The sequence below is a fragment of the Esox lucius genome, chromosome 3, assembly GCF_011004845.1.
Source record: "Esox lucius isolate fEsoLuc1 chromosome 3, fEsoLuc1.pri, whole genome shotgun sequence".
Lineage (NCBI taxonomy): Eukaryota > Metazoa > Chordata > Actinopteri > Esociformes > Esocidae > Esox > Esox lucius.
In genome coordinates this window covers 28,762,468-28,781,691 of record NC_047571.1, presented here as the reverse complement: position 1 = coordinate 28,781,691, position 19,224 = coordinate 28,762,468, and the positions used below count along the sequence as shown (strand labels likewise).

The 19,224-nt window shown below is 42.5% G+C and overlaps 1 protein-coding gene and 1 long non-coding RNA gene across 7 annotated transcripts; one reads left to right on the top strand and one right to left on the bottom strand.

Annotated features, from left to right (window-relative positions):
• Positions 1-1,529: 1,529 nt before the first annotated feature.
• Positions 1,530-3,748, bottom strand: LOC105030372. The gene is made up of 3 exons (XR_829584.3): positions 3,487-3,748; positions 2,890-3,007; positions 1,530-2,399 (listed from the first exon to the last, which is right to left on the bottom strand). It is a non-coding gene; the product is annotated as an uncharacterized LOC105030372 (long non-coding RNA).
• Positions 2,607-18,810, top strand: slc35a3b (solute carrier family 35 member A3b). Of its 6 annotated transcripts, XM_010904206.5 has the most exons (9): positions 4,174-4,338; positions 7,152-7,267; positions 9,998-10,274; positions 10,803-10,957; positions 11,184-11,306; positions 12,291-12,465; positions 12,560-12,678; positions 13,064-13,197; positions 15,507-18,810. In XM_010904206.5, the coding sequence occupies exons 3-9, from the start codon at positions 10,064-10,066 to the stop codon at positions 15,598-15,600; spliced, it is 1,011 nt and encodes a 336-aa protein (XP_010902508.1). In that variant the 5' UTR covers positions 4,174-4,338; positions 7,152-7,267; positions 9,998-10,063; the 3' UTR covers positions 15,601-18,810. The 6 variants fall into 6 exon arrangements, with proteins under 6 accessions (XP_010902509.1, XP_010902508.1, XP_010902506.1 ...); XM_010904207.5 differs by lacking the exons at positions 4,174-4,338; positions 7,152-7,267 and adding an exon at positions 2,607-2,866; XM_010904204.5 differs by lacking the exon at positions 7,152-7,267.
• Positions 18,811-19,224: the final 414 nt, after the last annotated feature.

The window sequence follows — 19,224 nt, the reverse complement described above, 5'->3', positions numbered from 1 at the left end:
ATTCTAAATGTGCAAAGAGGCAAATTGAATGTGCAAGTTGCATGTGCAACTGAAATGCAGGGATAGCAGCAGTGAGTTTGCCGAGGTAGACACATACCTGTAACAGCTGAAAACTTCCATTATAAGAATTTGCAAAGCAGTGTCAGAGTGGTGCAAATGGAGCAGTGCAGGCGGGGGGCGGGGCGGGGTGTATGGTTAGTGATGGGTCACAGACTTCCGCAGGGTTACAGGGTATGGAAAGATGCTGATCCTGAGCCTGCTGGTGTGTGAACGAAGAAACCTGTACCCCTGCCTGATGGTAGGAGGGCAAACAGTTTGTGGAATGGATGTGAAGTGTCCCTGATGATCCTGTGCGCCCTTCGCAGACACCACTTGGGCTGGAGGTCGATGGACGATGGCTAGAAGCTGGGCACCCAATTGTATTTATTCCTAATCCTAATCGTTTTGTTTGGGGGTTGTTTCCCCAATGAAAACGTTTAAGTTGCAATGTTTCTTTCAACAAAACAAATATGTTAAGTAAAGATGTCGCGGTTTAAAACTTTGTTTGGCACAATACACAGAACGAAAAGAAGCGCTGGTGCAGAAACCCAACCAGATTACAGTACAGGTGGTGACGTCGGCAGTGACATCTCTGTCCATGTAGAGATGGGGCAGTAGACACATACGCTGCCTGAAGTCTGCGAGTAGGATAACGAGTGAAAGGGAATTTGAAAGAGTTGTCTTGGTCCGTGTACCTTTCGACTATTGGATTATGTCTTCATATAGGAAAACAGATAAACAGAAAACGATTAGTTTTTTTATATTTGACTTCCAATATTTTATTTTCGATTCCAAACGAATATTGACCAATCAGAAAACGGCTTGTTTTTCGTTCATAATTTTTGGATCCATGACAAAAATAGGCTTAATTCACATTTCCTCTATTAAAATTGGAAATAGAATAATGGTGAAATATATATATTTTTTTCTCCTTTTATTCAATGTCTGTTTTTTGTTTTGTTCATACCAAGATAGGCAGGCTCGTAATCTGAAAAACAGGCAAAGGGCGAAACCAGGGGAAAGAATTACAGGCAGAGAAGGTAACACAAGACATGGAACGCTGGAAGCGGCTGTACAAGACAAGACGATCTGGCAACTGCCAGAACAGAGAACAGGGTTTAATACACAGGGCCAATGGGGAACCAGGAACACTTGGTGAGGGGGCGGAGACAAGACAACAGGTGAAACACATCAGGGCGTGACAGTAAGATCTGGTACAGGTTATTAGTAATAACACAGGAAGTTTCAGGTGTCTGGCTGATATACAATGTCAAAAACTGTATCCTTTGTCACATTGTGCCTAAAATCTTAGTTGTCATATGTTGGTCATACACTACACCCCTTCAAACCTATTTACTTAAATATCTTACATTAACATTTATTATTAATAGATATGAATATTGAAGAATGACTGACCAACAAAATGATAATTCAAAATTTTTATTAAATATGGAGACATTCAATTATTGTCAAACATACAGACCATAATGCCCATGGTAGTTACTGAGTCTGCATACAGTATGTCAAAGATGTATCCAACTACGGGACAAGATGCATCCAGACTGGAAAAACATTTCTCGTAACATAAAGAGGATGAAAAAGTTGGCTGGAACTATAGAGGTACTGGAAGCAGTAAACTGACTCAGGAGGACATGCCCTGAAAGTGGCCTGGTCCTCCGTTCCCTCAAGGTATCTAGTGTGTTTCCCTCTACACCCTCATGTGTCTAGGACTAATAGAAAGTCAGCACAAAATAAAATGTTCAGGTGGTTTGGATTCTGGACTGGAGATTACATGGCGGGTGGATTTTTGCAGTGGTTGTCAAAACTCCTCTGGAACCCACCGTTATTCCATATATAACAGCTTGCCCACCTGATCCAATTAGAGGGAAACACTCGCTAACATTCCCAAAGAAAGAAATCAACAATCGGAAATGTGCAGGTAAAATGCCTAGCCCTTCAATTTTAAATTGGGTAGTTCAGGGCTTTAACCAAAGCTTTACTCAAGCAGCTAGATGTCATAGTCTACATATTCCGATCACTTCTCCATTCACAAATTATTACATTTTGGTGGGTTAGCAGGTGCTGTGAGCCAGAGAGACCAACAGGAGCAATAAAGTTTAGGCCTTGCTCAATAAAGTTTAGGCCTTCCCCAGCTGAAGTAAGAACTTTCAGCTGGGGAATTTGAACATTTCAGTTACCAGCCCAAAACTGAATGAAAGGCTACTGCTCAGTTACCCTTTGTGACTGGATGTGAGCAGGGGTCGTGTTTCGTAGATGCATCCATAGTTTACACCACCCCAAAGATATGAACTCCTTTTAGGCCCGGTAGCCTGTCTGTGATAGTCTGCAGCATCCGAGCTCTGAATAAACAGACAGATATGGTCACTGATGGGATGGAGAGGAACAGTAAAAAGACATAGAATAATTAATAGACATGAACAGAAGGGTTTTTCATTAGCCATGTAGATTGTAATTTAATCTGTTATTTTAACTGGTAAGTTTACTGAGAATGCATTCCTATTTAGAACAATGACCTGGGGGAATGGTTACAATGGGAGGGGAGGGTTTGAATGAGCCAATTGGAGACTGGGGATGATTAGATACCAATGTTGTTATGAGGCCCATATTTTATATTCTGCCATGACATGGTTCAAAACCCATACTCATACTATCAGTGCCATGGCATCTGTAGTGACCAGTCAGGATCCCGTTTAACACCCCATCCATAGGACAGCACAATGTTCAAGACAACTTGAGAGGCAAGCCAGCAATGGGATGCAGAGAACTTCTATAGAGAAAACTTCAGTATGCCACGCTCATCATTCTCGTAAGTATTTATGTAATTGCCACCTGCTCTGCTGGACATTATTGCCTGTTGCACCTCCAATGGTGTCGGTAGACCAGCTATGATGATCAACACCTACTGGGCACCGGTTCTTCAAGGTTCTTATCCTGGTCCATCTATCTCCTAAAGGTGTACATAGAAAACAGAGTAATCTGTAAGCTAGCCAGTATTCAAGCAATTGGCTTACCAAGAATCAAGGTACATTTTTACATTTAGTTTATATCAGTATCTGAAGCAAGTGCTGTATGAATTTAATTTAATAATGACATTATTTAATGGTAGCTAGGGTTGCAAATGTCTACCTTGATTAACTAACGAGATACACGTGGTAGCATTTGTTATTACAGCGGTTAGGTATGAGACTTACTTTGCAAACATGAGGTAACTGTACTGTAATTTAGCAAAAACAATTGCTAACTCAACACACACACGTACTGTAGCTACATTAGGACTACATTATCTAACCTTTTGCCGTCACTCGTGTCCAAATAATGTCTCCTCATGTACAATTGGTTTATATACAACAAACATCTCCATAGGTAACACATAATATAACAGTAATTATGTTCACTTTACAAAGCAACTTTACCTAAAGCTCTTACCTGAATCAAATGAATGTGCAATCCAGGACGTCCCGCATGCTGGCAGAATGGAATTCTTTACTAAACGTGTTAAACCTTTACCTTCCCCTAAATTCCCATTTTCTAATTGTGGTCAGCTAACATTTTGCATTAACTTCAGGCGAACCCCATAAAAAACATTTGCAACCCATTAAAACAGCTTCGTATTCATTAATCTATAGATTTCTGGACAGTGTATCAGTAGATCGTGATTTGTATCCGTGTCCAGAGTTTTTGATCTGTGTCCTAGTGTTATTTTTTATGTAGACAGCGATTTGCTAAAAGAAATATGAATATTCTATAAGGGGGGCGTGCATTTCCTGGTATGAACAGAACGAGAAACAGAAAGAAATATTTTTATTTTCCTTTCACCGTTATTCCATTTCCTATTTTAACAGAGAAGAGGAGAATTAAGTTAGAATTAATTAAATCTATTTTAGTTATGAAACCAAAAATAATGAACGAAAAACGAGCCGTTTTCTGATTGGTCAATATTCGTTTCAAATCAGAAATGAAATATTGTAAGTAAAATATTAAAAAAACGTTTCCGTTTATTTGTTTTCCTGTATTAAGACATAATCCTATGACCGAAAATTACACGGACCTACACGGACCCGGTCCAGATTTAGCACCACCCACAGGGGATAAATCTAAATATCAGGTGGTTTTTCTGACTTTCATGCAGGAACGAGGAAACAAAACATTTACAAAAAAAATTGTTTTGGGTTTTTTTCTGAATAAACGAAGAAACGAAAAAAGGACTCGTTTGCTCATTATTTCGTTGTACAAAGTAAACGAACAAACGAATGAACGAACGATACCTGGACCCTACAGGTAAAGTGTGTCTGTTTGAAACTGATCATTTTGAAATAGACATAATATCATTCTGTAACTTTGTTCGCGATCAAGTTATTGAAGTTTTGAAGCATATCTTCAACATTTTGTTTCAGCTTATCCTACGTTGTACGTACGATTTCTTCGTTTGTTGTTAACTTGTGCTTCTGACTTTTTATTAAACGTTCGTTTATCCAATAATACAGTCTTAGATGGAGGATATGAATTAGTACACATTTGGCCAGTAAAGTTATGTTTTTGCCTAATTCGACAAGTTAGGCAATTAATATTTGCTATTGCTTTGATTGAAAATTATTTTGATTTAAACTTTATTTAAACACATTTGGGAGATATTAAAGTCAGCCGCCAGGCAGGGCCCAGGCCATCAAAAACGGAGGAAAGCTGTGCTGTTCTCATTTATTCTTTCTGAAGCAGAACACATCTTATGTTAAACCTTTAAGTCCTACTTTCCCATGTCAAAACTCTAAACTCCAGCCTGGACTTTCGAGACAGACCCTATCAATGTCAGCTGTATGTGCCTGGTTGTGAATGTAAAACATTGGGACTCTGCACTGAATATACAATTGAGGCCAGCGTGAATATTATCACTAGGAATTTAAATCAGGAGGGCCAGTAGCACCACCTACCCTTCCTGTGATCCACTAAAACCTGTCATGAAGAATAGAACTACAAAAATGATAATACAACATCAACTGACAACAGAACTACAAAAATTACAACAAAACATCAACTGACAACAGAACTATAAAAACCACAAAACAATATCAAATCACAACAGGACAACACAAATGTATAATAAGAATACTGTCAGACACCGTAACATTTCGTGCATCACTGTAGGCTTCTCAGAATCACCAATGTTAACATCAACCAATTGTTTTAGTCATACTGTACATCACAATAGTGTCTCTATTGCTTTATCTAAGCAGGTCCTGATATCACAATCTCAGTGCTCCAGTTCTGTAAACACCAGATAATCTCATATTGGGTTCTTGGTGCTTAGGTTTAATGTCAGTTTAATCATGTGTTTGATAATGCTCGCTGTCTCGAACAAAACTCCTGAATCACATGTACTCTGTCACAGTGGGTCTACATAGCCTGTGTACAAACTTAGGCCTACACAATGCCCGTTTGGGTTTGTCTCTTATTACGCTCTTTAAAGACCCATTTAGATGCATTTAAAGATACATATAATACATTTTCTAAATAAAATGTTACCTATCCATGTAAGCCGATTTGAGAACCAATTCTTATTTATGATGACGACCTAGACAAATACATTGCGTACAGTGGAATAAGCGAGAGATCAATATAGTGCAACATATGAGGTGATACATACAGTAAAGATGAATAAAGTGCATACATCAGGTTTAGTCCTTTTATTTGTGGTATGCAAAGTATACGGATGTAGAGCCAAACAACAAAATGCCTACTTGTGTGTGTTCCTTGACAGGGACAACAAAAGGGCTGAATAAAATACAATGGCAAATGTTTTTTGAATACAACAATAAACAGTTAACAATAGCATGAGGTGGCTTACTTACAAAATAATAAAGTTCAATGCAATGTGAAGTGCAAATAGGTTATATCGGAATTGATCGTGGTGTTGTCTTGGTAGGAACGGCATCTTGGTGGAACAGTGTTTGGATGACTGCATGAGAGTTTTCATGGGCCGGGGACGTTCAGCAGGTTTGGCTGAAAATAACAAATATGCAAATATCAGTGTCCAGATATTTAGTGCAAGAGAGTTCTAGTCCTGGAATACAAGTGGGTCCGTGGAAGTCTTTAGGCTGAGAGAGGGGGGGATTTCGTGCGGTGCTGGGGCCCATGGTCAGGAAGGTCTGTAGACGCTGGGGGGAGGGGGTTGAGTAGCGCCTGGGGGATTACACTGCTCCTGAAGCGGGAGGGTGAAGTGTCTTGGAGGTCTGCGGTCAGCGACAATCTTGCCAAACCTCTCTGGACACTGTCATAGACGTCTGGCAGTGAGTAATGCATATAGACAGATGGATTAGGTGTTTAGGAAGAGCAATGATCAGGTAGCCAGCCCCTCAGACTGTTTTTGAAGAACTGAAAATAATTACCGCCCCAAAAAAGGAGGTGTTGACTTTTGGAGTAACTGGTATGATGTGTCTACTTCAGTTCAGTGCAGCCTTCTATTGGGTAGGCTGATACAGTATAGAGGAGCAAGTTGAGGAAAACAGGGCATTTGCCTAAAGGAGAGATGTGTCCTCACATTACAGAAGTTGGTCAAGAGAAACTAATCCATAGTTCTTTAAACAGCCATACTGACTTCAGTAACTACTACCAAAAAAATCTATGGAGGAAATGTGAACCTTTAAAAAATGAAAACATCTCAGAATTACCTGAAATCAACTACATTTTTTGTTTGATGTCATTTTCAGGTGATTGGGAGATAAAATCTTCACATCTTACTTGAAGCTGTTGTGAAATTCTCTTAAAATCATTTCCAATTGCAATAATGTTTCACTATTGGCCTAACCAAGGCGCCTAGTGAGAAAAAACAAACACATGATCCCATATCTCCAGTAAAAACCTCATCAAATAGGCTGCCTAAACACTTTCCATTCCGAAAATGCAGCTGTTCCAGGCTCAATGGCACAGGAAACAGCGAGGGCCCGGTTTGAAACTGTGATGCAATAGGTCTATGCACGCTTTGAATAACGAGAGCTCAAGTCAGATAGAGGCCAACATGCGCAGGAATCGAAGTCAAATGGCAGTCACGTGACCATCCATCTAAAAAGTCCCACCTTACAAACAAATATTTGATTTAGATGAAAAAGGAGGTGACAACAGGCTCTATGTGGTGGAACACAGCCGGGCGCTACAACCTGTCCTGGATCTTGGCTAAGCAGATTTGTGTGTCACTGAAGACCGGCACTGCAGAGAGGTCAGTACCCCGTCCCACGGCTGCTGGGCCCTGATAGATTCAGGTTGAACAAGAAACTGCAAACTTGCTGGACAGTCTGTTACTGAAGGACAGGCGCCCTCTGCACTGTCCCCCGTCCAGAGGAAGTTCCAGAACTGAGGAGAAACTGAAATTCGAGAGCATGTGATGGAATGTCAAGTTGTGGACGTAAACAAGGTGTGACACCATCGTAATTCTTCCCCATTTCGCGGTTTGGTTGGACAGTGCTGACAGTAAGCTCTCCAAATGCTTTATTTTCCTTCCAGTCAAGACTATGAATGTGGAACACGCCTTTAATGTAGTGTTCGGCTACAAACACTACATTAGAAAAGCAACTCTAATCCAACTGGGCCGTTCAGTGACAAAAGGGCGTAGACTGGTTATTGAACGTAGGCTTGCCTAAAACTAGCATGACACATTTCAGCTGGAAGGAAACCTCACTTTAAGGTAGTAATGTGTAATCATTGAATATTAAATTAATATGTAAAACTGTATTCAGTAATTGCATAGTCCTGGCATGTAAATGTTCCACTTCCTCATGACTCCACGTCTGCTTGTGGCAGTCCTTTCTTTTAATGTCTATTCATCACCTCAGTTACAAAACTTTGTAGGGGAATGCCAATATCAGCCAGTTTGCATATAGGGGGAGCTACCCAGGATACTTCCAGTGAATGTTGTTAGTATAAATATAATACAAATGTGAAATAGCTTAAAGTGCTTAGAGTAGTGTGGCTGTGGGATAGGCAAGGTTATACTGCCTGGGGGGGGGGGGGCGCGAGGTACTCCAGTCGGTAAGCGGAGATTATAAAACTATATCGATGTAATTAACTGTAGAACTGGGCTCCCACACGCAATGCAAAGTTTGAAGCGCATCCCTGGCCGTTAGTGGAGAAGTGTTGGGCAACTCCTCTGGGGGCGTGGCTCACCGACCACTGGAGCAGGGAACATTCTGCGTACTGATCGAGGGAGAAAAAGGGGTGTCTCACAAAGCTAAGCGCCAGTGACGCTGCATTGGGTGCATAACGCTTTAAGGGACTACTGTATATGTGTGCGTGCGAGGGCGCGTGTTCCTGTTTGCACAGGGCAGCTTTCTGCAAACCCCGTTCCCCTCCCCTTTCCCGGCTCACACACAGAGAGGGATTATGCAGCCGCTCCCTGCCAGCAGCTGCTGAGAGTGGCCACATAAGGAGGCCAGTGTGTCAGTGCCCGGCCGCCTCTCGGCTCTCTCGACACCGACCGAGCCTTTCCCCTGAAACTGAAGGACGTTACTTGTTATACCGGAGCCTGTGCAAATTTGTTCTGTTCACTGTTAGGTTGAAAGCCTCAGGCCTAATCGATAATCGCCTACGAAGGACTGCTGTGTCCGTCCAATATGAGTGTTGAAATGGTGGCCCTCAGGGCAGGGGTTTTTGAAGCTCTCCTGGGGACAGTAGTTCCATGCGTCAGATGTATTCCAGAGCTAGCACATCTGAATAAACCTATCAACTAATTATTAGGCCTTGACTGCTTGATTCAGGTGAGCTAAAACAAAATTGTGAGACAGCTTTAGTTCGCCGGGGGAGGTTTGAAAACGAGTGTCTTGGGCAGAATCTTGAGTGAACGCCAAACAAATCAGTTAAAGTTTATGGCAAAAAAAATTCACAACTGGTCAAACAGGTAAAACACGATAAGATCTCTGCAGATTTCCAATCAGATACACAGGAAAAAAAACAAGATAAACCCAGACATGACAGTCTCGGTCGGTAACTTAAGAGTGAGCTCAGACGAGAGCCAGTGTTAGCGGAAGAGCAGTGACTGGTCCAGTCAGCATGCGCAAACAATTAACACTCAACAGTTACGTGCCCTGCCAGCAACTTGATCTGGTTCTTGCCACACTCCTGAATATCCTGCTCTCATCCGTTTGCTAATCACTCAGCTCTGGGACACAGGAAGGTGTGGTGGCGTGCCTCTCTCTCATATATACTATATATTCTCTAGCTAGCACAACTGGTTAAACCTCCAGGAGCCACGTTGTCTCGTCAGCTGCCTCGACATGGTTGGTCTTATTCTATTCATTTTGGGATGTTGGGTAGAACAGGGGAGTGGAAGAAGAATCAGCCTAGGAAAATATGTTCCTTGATTGTAGTAGATTTTCTTTTGGGTTGGAGGTGGGGTCATTAGCCTAAATTTATTTTGTTGTTTAATTCAACATTTATTTGTGTGTGAATTCCCATTGTCACGGGTGTCTTTTGCAAGGGAACTCTGCTCACGGGTTCTGGGTTGCTCAAGAAAACATTGGGGAATGTGGGAGAAGTTAGTTAAAGTTATGTTGGTCAATGTAACACGTTGTGGTCATTTTTGGACTTGACAACGTGTGGGTCTTGGTGTGTGCAGTTTTGGCATGACAGGCAGTACTGTCTGTCTCTCCCACAGCATAACCCAGACTGTCTGTCTCTCCCACAGCATAACCCAGACTGTCTGTCTCTCCCACAGCATAACCTAGACTGTCTGTCTCTCCCACAGCATAACCCAGACTGTCTGTCTCTCCCACAGCATAACCCAGACTGTCTTTCTCTCCCACAGCATAACCCAGACTGTCTGTCTCTCCCACAGCACAACCCAGACTGTCTGTCTCTCCCACAGCATAACCCAGACTGTCTGTCTCTCCCACAGCACAACCCAGACTGTCTGTCTCTCCCACAGCACAACCCAGACTGTCTGTCTCTCCCACAGCATAACCCAGGGCTTTCCCCCCTGACCCCTTCCCCTGACACCTGTGAGGTGCCCTGCTACAAAGCCATGTCGCCGCCTCCTACCTCCCTGTCCACGTCCCGGCTGAAGTATCTGTCCCTGGGCATACTGGTGCTGCAGACCACCTCGCTGGTGCTCACCATGAGGTACTCCCGGACACTGCAGGGCGAAGGACCCCGCTACCTGGCCTCGTCGGCCGTGGTGTCGGCTGAGCTGCTGAAGATCATCACCTGCATGCTGCTTGTCTTCCATGACCACAGTGAGTCTATTATCTGTCTGTCTGACTGTCTGTTATCTGTCTGACTGTCTGTATTTTATCTGTCTGTCTGTCTATCTTTCAGTCTATCTGTCTATTATCTCTCTTTCTGTCTGTCTGACTGTCTGTTGTCTGTCTGACTGACTGTATTTTATCTGTCTGTCTGACTGTCTGTTATCTTTAGGTCTGTCTGTCTATCTGTCTGATTGTCTGTATTTGATCTGTCTGTCTGCCTGACTATTATCTTACTGACTGTCTGTATTTGATCTGTCTGTCTGTTATCTTTCAGTCTGTCTGTCTATTATCTCTCTTTCTGTCTGTCTGGCTGTCTGTTATCTTTGACTGTGTCTGTCTGTCTAATATCTGTTTTTCTTTCTGTCTGTCTGTCTGCCTGTCTGTTATCTGTCTGTCTATTATCTATCTGTCTGTCTGTATACTATCTGTCTGTCTGTCTGACTGTCCATCTGTGTCTGTGCCCTAGGTAAAATACCAAAACTAATGTTTTTTACTGTCTGTTTCTCTGTCCGTCAGGATTCAGCATGCGGGCTTTGAATCGGGTGCTAAAGGAAGAGATTCTTAACAAACCCCTAGAGACGTTGAAGCTGGCCATTCCCTCAGGCATCTACACACTCCAGAACAATTTGCTCTACGTGGCCCTGTCAAACCTTGACGCAGCCACCTACCAGGTAAAACACATCTACACGTGTGTCTGTGAGCGCGTGTCTGTGAGCGCGTGTCTGTGAGCGCGTGTCTGTGAGCGCGTGTCTGTGTGCGCGTGTGTCTGTGTGCACATCTGTCTGTGTGCGAGTGTGTCTACATAGATGGGTGTGTTTTTGTACTCTCCTCATGCTAGCATTCAACATTGTGTCCACTTTTCTGTCGGGACGTGAAATGTATACTATCCCCAACCAGGTGACGTACCAGCTGAAGATTCTCACCACAGCCCTGTTCTCAGTGTCCATGTTGGGGAAGAAGCTGGGCTTGTACCAGTGGCTATCCTTGCTCATCCTCATGACTGGCATCGCTTTCGTACAGGTGACAGGATGTGGCACCCACAAGTCAAAAACCTGTTGTTTATTTTAGGTCTGTTCCAGTTGGTACGACTGATGTTGGGAACATTCTTGGCTGACTGATGATAATGTTTTGCATACCCGGATGAGGTGAATCTGAAAACTATGGGAAAGTTTTCAGGTCCTTTAATTTTCTCCACATTTTGTTGTGTTATAGACTTAATTTATAATTTATTAGTTAACTGGGCAAGAAGGGCCTTGGTCGCGGAGGTGACCAAGAACCCAGTGGCCACTCTAACAGAGCTTAAAGGATTCCTATGCAGAGATTGGAGAACCTGACAGAAGGAGACTGGAGAACCTGACAGGGACAAGGAGACTGGTCAGGATTGAGGGAAGCACAGCGTAAAATGCAAACTCAGTGAAGAAAACCTGATCCACAGCACACTGCAGCTCAGATTAGGGTAAAGAGGAATCTTTCAGCATAACAACGACCCAGAGCGCACAGACAAAACAATGCTGGATTCGGGACAAGTCTGTGAATGTCCTTGAATGGCCCAGACAAACTTGAACCCTATTGAACATATGTGGGGAGATTTGAAGACGGCAGTTCACCAAGGCTCCCCATTCAATCTGACAGTGCTTGGGAGGATCTGCTGGGAAGAATGGGAAAAACCGGCCCAGTCCAGGTGTTCAAAGCTGGTATACCCTAGAAGTTGTGATCACTGGCAAAAGTGCAACTACAGAATACTGAATAAAGGGTTTGAATACAAAGAGTCTAAATGTGCACACATTTCTAAAAACCTGTCTTCACCTTGTCATTTTGGGACATTTCAAAATCAATTATTGAGTCTATAACATGACACAATGTGAAGAAAGCGAAGTGCTCCAAAGACTTTCGGAAGGCACTGTTGTCTACAAACCCTACTTGTTGTTGGGTGTATTTCTTCAACTACCAAAAAAAAAGACCTGGTTGCTCATATGTTCCTGTGACATGTACTGATCTCCACAGTGGCCTACCGAAGCTCTGGTCGGGCCCTCTCCCAAGCCTCTGTCCGCCGGCTCCCAGATGGTGGGTGTGATAGCGGTTCTGATAGCCTGCTTCTCCAGTGGCTTCGCCGGCGTGTACTTCGAGAAGATACTCAAGGAGTCGAAGCAGAGCGTGTGGATCCGCAACATCCAGCTAGGTCAGCATCACTGGGACTGTGCGGGCGTCACATCCATCTCCTCTGTCCTCTAACCCTCCGTCCCATGTCGTCCTCCTCGCCGTCTCCCTCTCAGGTTTCTTTGGCCTGCTGTTTGGTCTAATGGGAGTGTTTGTGTACGACGGAGAGCGAGTGAGGGAGTCCGGCGTCTTCCAGGGCTACACCTCACTCACCTGGACTGTTGTGGCCCTGCAGGTGCTTAATGCTTATGCTTAATTTTAAATTTTTTTTTATAGATATTGGCATGCATTAGGGGGCGTGTTTGTGTGTGAATGACCACAGACGAGAGAAAGAAAGCACACGTAAATGAAGAATGAAAGGGAGAGGCAGGGGTGTGTGGGAGTCTGTTGGGCATGTGTGTGTGTGTGTGTTTGCATTGACTCAAGGAAGTGTGAAAGCATGTGTGTGCAGTTAATGCTGTACTATGTACACTACATTCTTGTGTGTCAAACGGTGTATTATTTCTGTCAGCTCAAGTGCCATGATTGTTTGTGTGTGTGTGTGTGTGTGTGTGTACATTGTGTTCTTATGTCTGATGGTGTGTGTTAAACCTGTGTCCTCTGTGCGTTGTGGTTCCCAGGCTCTGGGTGGCTTGGTCGTAGCCGCTGTCATTAAGTACGCCGACAACATCCTGAAGGGCTTCGCCACGTCAATCTCCATAATCCTGTCAACACTCATATCCTACTTCTGGTTGAATGACTTTGACCCTACCAGGTAGCTACACACACACGCACGCACACCCACACACCGTCCTGTAATGGAGCAATGGCTCAACTCTCTAAAGATATTAATATGAAGCCATGTAAATCAAGATGGCGTTGGAAAGTTTTCAGACCCCTTCACTTTCTCCATATATTGTTACGTTGTAGACTTCATTTATACTTGATTAAATATAGGTTGTATCACAGTCTGCACGCAAATTATAACAAAGCAAAAACATGTTTTTTTGAAATTTGCAACCATTTTATTGAAGATGAAAAACTAAAGTGGGGGATTGAGGTGTGGGTGCGTGGGGGGAGGTGGGGAGTGTGTGAATGGCTGAATTAGAGAATGGTGGAGTGGGTGAATGGCTGAATTAGAGAATGGTGGAGTGGGTGAATGGCTGAATTAGAGAATGGTGGAGTGGGTGAATGGCTGAATTAGAGAATGGTGGAGTGGGTGAATGGCTGAATTAGAGAATGGTGGAGTGGGTGAATGGGCGAATGGATAAAGTAAATAAATAAATAAAAACTTTATTTGTAAAGCACTTCTCTAGTACAGTTACACAAAACGCTTCACACATAAATATTTTTCCAAAACCTCTTAAGGTCATTTAGGTTTTCAGTAATTACTAATGTTAATTACTCAGATTTGGCCTTCCTGAGCAGCAAATAACATTTATTACGCAGCTGCCTAAATAAAAGCCAGTCAGCATCAGAATCTGAGTTCCTTGTCTTGGCCCATACTAGATTGCGCTCATGAATAAGAGAAGAAAGCTCAGTGGTAAACCATGGATTAAACCAAGTGATGTATGAAATCAGAATGTATCTCAAGTGTCTATGTCCATGTGGGGTAAAGCAAAATAATCTCTCTGGGAGAACCAATTGACTGGGTTTTTAAACCAGGGAATGTGTGATGAGATTGGGTATAGGAAAAAAGGAACAGGTGGTGCAATTAGGAGGAATGTCCACTGATTGGTCCACCTCAGCAGTCAGGCGATGCACTCATTACTGCCAGGTGGGAAATACCAATGAGCACAATCAGGAACATAAAGGACACCTGAGTAAACGACAGGAGGGGAAACACACAAATGCACATACAGGGTACCTGCATGCGTAACAGCCATGTAAACAAAGCATTACTGTAGTCTAGGCGAGATGAAATTAAAGCATGTATCATTTTCTCAGTGTCCTTAAAAGATACAACCAATCTTATTTTGGCAATGTTTCTAAGTTGGTGAAAGCATGACTGCACCAGTTTGTATGTGTTTCATTCAAATTTTAAGTCTGGATCAAAGAAAACTCTGTAATGATTCACCCTGAGACAGGGGTTTGGAATCCAGTAGCGGAGCGTGGTTTATTCCAAAAAGGGCAAGGCACAAAACGTTGTCGTGGGGCAGACAAAAGGTCAAGACAGGGAGTCCTCTAAGTCAAAAGTACAAATACGCTATGCATGGTCCAGGAGGAATGCAGATTATCAAACACAGGCAGTCTAGTAGGGGTTTAGAAAAAGGCTTGGTACCTCTCATAAAAAACTTTCAACAATACTTCATGTAAACTAAAGAGCAGCACTGGTAAAAATAGAGAACCTAATCAACAACAGGTGAACTAATCAGAACCACAATACGGGCGACATTCAAAACCAAAGGGAAAAGAAAAAGCAAACAGGACAGGTGTCATTCAAGAACAAGCAACCAATACTGAACCGCACAGCACCTCACAAACTCCCAGATTTCCGACCACAGGCATACATTCTTTTGCTAGCAGTCCTAGAGCCAACCGAACTTCATCTGCAGTAGATGGGGTGCCAATGATTAATTATAACATTGGTTTTATCAGTTTTTAACTCAAGAAAATTAAGGCAATAATGCAGAACACACAAATCATTTGGCTTAACCGACAAATACAACTGTTTATCTTCTGCATAACAATGAAAAGAAAAATAAGAAATCATTCTACCTAATGGGATTGGGGGAGTGGGTGAATGGGAGAGTGGGTAAGTGGGTGAATGGGAGAGTGGGTAAGTGGGTGAATGGGAGAGTGGGTAAGTGGGTGAATGGGGAGAGTGGGTGAGTGGGGGAGAATGCATTCCAACCTGATACCAACCACCTGATGATGAAGAACTAGTTTTGCTGGATGTAAAGCAGTTTCTGTGAATGTATAGATCATTACAGTTCCACCGAACTTCACAAAAACAGTTGTACTGCAGGCTCTATTCGCTACCGGCTTACGCTAATGTTCCGACTCCTGCTGCATCTTTGTCCTTACAACTGCAACACGGTCCCTATTTTACAGCACAAAACAGGTGTGTTTTCCCCTCTCCAGTGTGTTTTTCCTCGGGGCAGTGCTGGTCATTGCTGCCACATTCCTCTACGGCTACGAGAGAAAGATGACGGCCGTCAATCACAGCCATGTGTAGTAGGAGACTCCGCCCCCCAACAGCCCCGCAATGCCCAAAGCAGAGACGAGCAAAATCACAGCTGAAACGTCAAAAACACATGGAAACGGGGCAAGATGGAGGTAGGAGAAGGAGATCGTTCTGGCTGAGGAGGAGCACAGCGGAGAAGCGGTACGGAGGGTGCAAACAACACCGCCAGGCTTTGGTCAGTCCTGACAGTCAAAATGGAGGTGATGGTTTAGCTCATGATTCTGAAATGGTTTTTACTCAAACTCAAAGACTTCACGTTGCAAGGAGAAAGTGGTACATGGTGTCTATACTCTCCCACAGTGACTTCTCAAACAGGCTCGTGAACGTGACGTCTTCAGTTCACACTCACATGCATGTCCCTCAGTTATCGTGCTTCAAGACGTTGTCATGGAGCTGAAGCTGTTATTCTACAACGTTAGTAACCTGGAGACGGGACCCGGTTACTGTATTACGCATTCATGGCAGGCCACAAGCCTAGGTTTTTGGAAGTCAGCGTTTAAGTGATTGTTCCCTGTGTCTGTGCAATTTAACATTTCCTGTTTTTCTTAACCAGCAAGCCTCTGCGTTTAAGGACCATACCTCCATGTAGCTGCAGCTGGCCGGCACATTCTTCACTCTCAATATGGGACTTCAGGTGTATGACCAAGTTTGAGGTTGCTGCACTTGCATTGGTTTTTGTGGCTGTTTTACACACTGCAGACATTTCTTCACAGTCACACTGACTTTTGGGAACCTCATTTTAAAAGAATGTATTTCACTAATTTTGAACCCGGCAAATTAAGAACCAAAGGCGTGTTTACATCTTGGTGGGCATTCTGTCGGATCCAGAATATTGACGGGCCTGATGTTAAAGCATGTGACACCAGTCACACCTGTCAGGTGGATGGATTATTTCGGGAAAACAAGAAATACTCAATAATCAGGATGTGAAAAAACCAAATGACTAAGACAGTGCCTGACAAAAGAACTAAAATGAAAACCGTCAGTACTCTGGGTTCTGCAGTTGAGAACCCCTTCTAGAAAACAGTTTACCAGCTGTGTGTGTGTGGGTGTGTGTGTGTGGGTGTGTGCATGTGTGTGTGTATGTATGTGTGTGTGTGTGTGGCGAGGGGTGGGGCTATGCCTTGTACCCATGGGGGTGAAAGCTCCGGCCCAGCTCAGATTCATCCAAGGTGTATCTTGGCTAGGTGGGCACAGGTTGTCTCTGACGCACAACATTTTTAGTTTTGCTACAACTGAAGACTAGTTGTTGGAAAGTGTGTTGTATATCATTCAAGCGGTGTTGAGGGGTGGTCTTTGTCTTGCCAGGCCTGGAGTAATTCAGAGATTCACGAAGCAGCTGTCTCGCTTGAGAGACTAAGGTTGTTAGCACAGGATGAGGGGGGATAGTAATAGTAATATATGTTTTGGGACCAGTCCATATAATGCCATGATGAAGGACTCCATCAACATCTCTTTTACTTGGAGAACTAATGTAATAGCTACTGTTTGAATACATAAAGATATGTACATTTAGAGTTGAGTGTTCAAAATCGACAACAATAGTATCTAAACAATATCAAAAGATCACTTTTTAGATGGGCAGAAAAAATATATATTGGTGTGGTATAACCACAATTAAAGCCAATGCAGTACTTGTGGTTATGTTTTTATGTTATGTTATGACTGATTATTAAACAAAAACGAATCTAAAGAAAACTTATTTTTACGATTTATTTAAGTGAGCCTTCTTTGGCATGCAGAAAATGTTCAGTCTGATCACGTGGATGTTAGAAAACCAGAGTGTTGTGAACACCGGCCTGAACATACTTAGTCATTGGTCTAAAACAATCCTACTCAGATGAATGGTCATTGGTCTAAAACAATCCTACTCAGATGAATGGTCATTGGTCTAAAACAATCCTACTCAGATGAATGGTCATTGGTCTAAAACAATCCTACTCAGATGAATGGTCATTGGTCTAAAACAATCCTACTCAGATGAATGGTCATTGGTCTAAAACAATCCTACTCAGATGAATGGTCATTGGTCTAAAACAATCCTACTCAGATGAATGGTCATTGGTCTAAAACAATCCTACTCAGATGAATGGTCATTGGTCTAAAACAATCCTACTCAGATGAATGGTCATTGGTCTAAAACAATCCTACTCAGATGAATGGTCATTGGTCTAAAACAATCCTACTCAGATGAATGGTCATTGGTCTAAAACAATCCTACTCAGATGAATGGTCATTGGTCTAAAACAATCCTACTCAGATGAATGGTCATTGGTCTAAAACAAAGTGGACCAAAAGTTAATTCCCACCCCAAATGTTTTTTTTCAAACAGCTAAAAAAAAATACATTATAGCTTTATGAGGGGGTGGGGGGGTGAGGAGGGTTGACATTGCAATTATAATCAACTAGGGGAAGTTAAATCATTTTCTAATAATAATTGAATTGGATTTCTCAAATGTTGCATTTTGATATATTGATTCTGGTTCCACACATTCACCATACATTTCGGTCAGTAAAGATTGTTTACCAGTTAATAGTTGTGACTTTCCAACACCACAGGAAACTAAAAACAGGCTTTCATAATGTTTTAAGATTGACAAACAGATAAATGCTATAGACAATATTGTTCTTTTTTGTTCCAATGGTGTGATGATTTACAGTCATTGTAGTGCTTCAAGTAGGCCTATCAGTTCAAGCCAGTCAATTCAAACACTTCTATAGACATGGATATGTCTTGGTTATTCAATAGACATGGATATGTCTTGGTTATTCTATAGACATGGATATGTCTTGGTTATTCTATAGACATGGATATGTATTGGTTATTCTATAGGCATGGATATGTCTTGGTTATTCTATAGGCATGGATATGCTCTATAACAAGCAAACCAATTTTTTGTTTTGCCCATGATCTGACATTTACTGCAACATCAGTAATAATGCAAAAACAGCATTTTCCATGAAACTATATGAACAACAATATCTGTTCCATGGGAGGGAAAACTAGATTTGGGTAGGAGATTCAGGCAGTCCCTCAAGCTAAACAGGTAAAACTGCTATGGGCTGTCTAAAACATGTATGGCTACAGTTGGAAATATTTGGTTACTGACTCAATTTTCATAATTGTGTCTCTGTACTTTACCACAATGGATTTGAAATTAAACAACAAGGTGCAATTGAAGTGCAGACTTTCAGCCTTAATTCAAGGGGTTGAAGTCTCCTTATGGTAGACTTGGATAATGATATACCTACCTCCTGGAGAGTGTTCTTTACTTGGCTGGATGTTGTGAAGTGGTTTTTCCTTTACCATGGAAAGGATCCTACGATCATCCACTACTGTTGTCTTCTGTGGACGTCCAGGCCTGTTTGTGTTCCAGAGCTCATCAGTGTGTTATTATTTTTCTCAGAATGTACCAAACTGTTGATTTAGCCACTCTTAATATTCCTGCTTTATCTCTGATGGAGTTTTCTTTTGTAGCCTGTTTCACTTGCATTGAGAGCTCCTTTGACCACGTTGTGGGTTCACAGTAACAGCTTCCAAATGTGAATGCCACACCTGGAATCAACTCCAAATCCTTTTAACTGCTTTACTGATGAAGGAATAGTCCACACCTG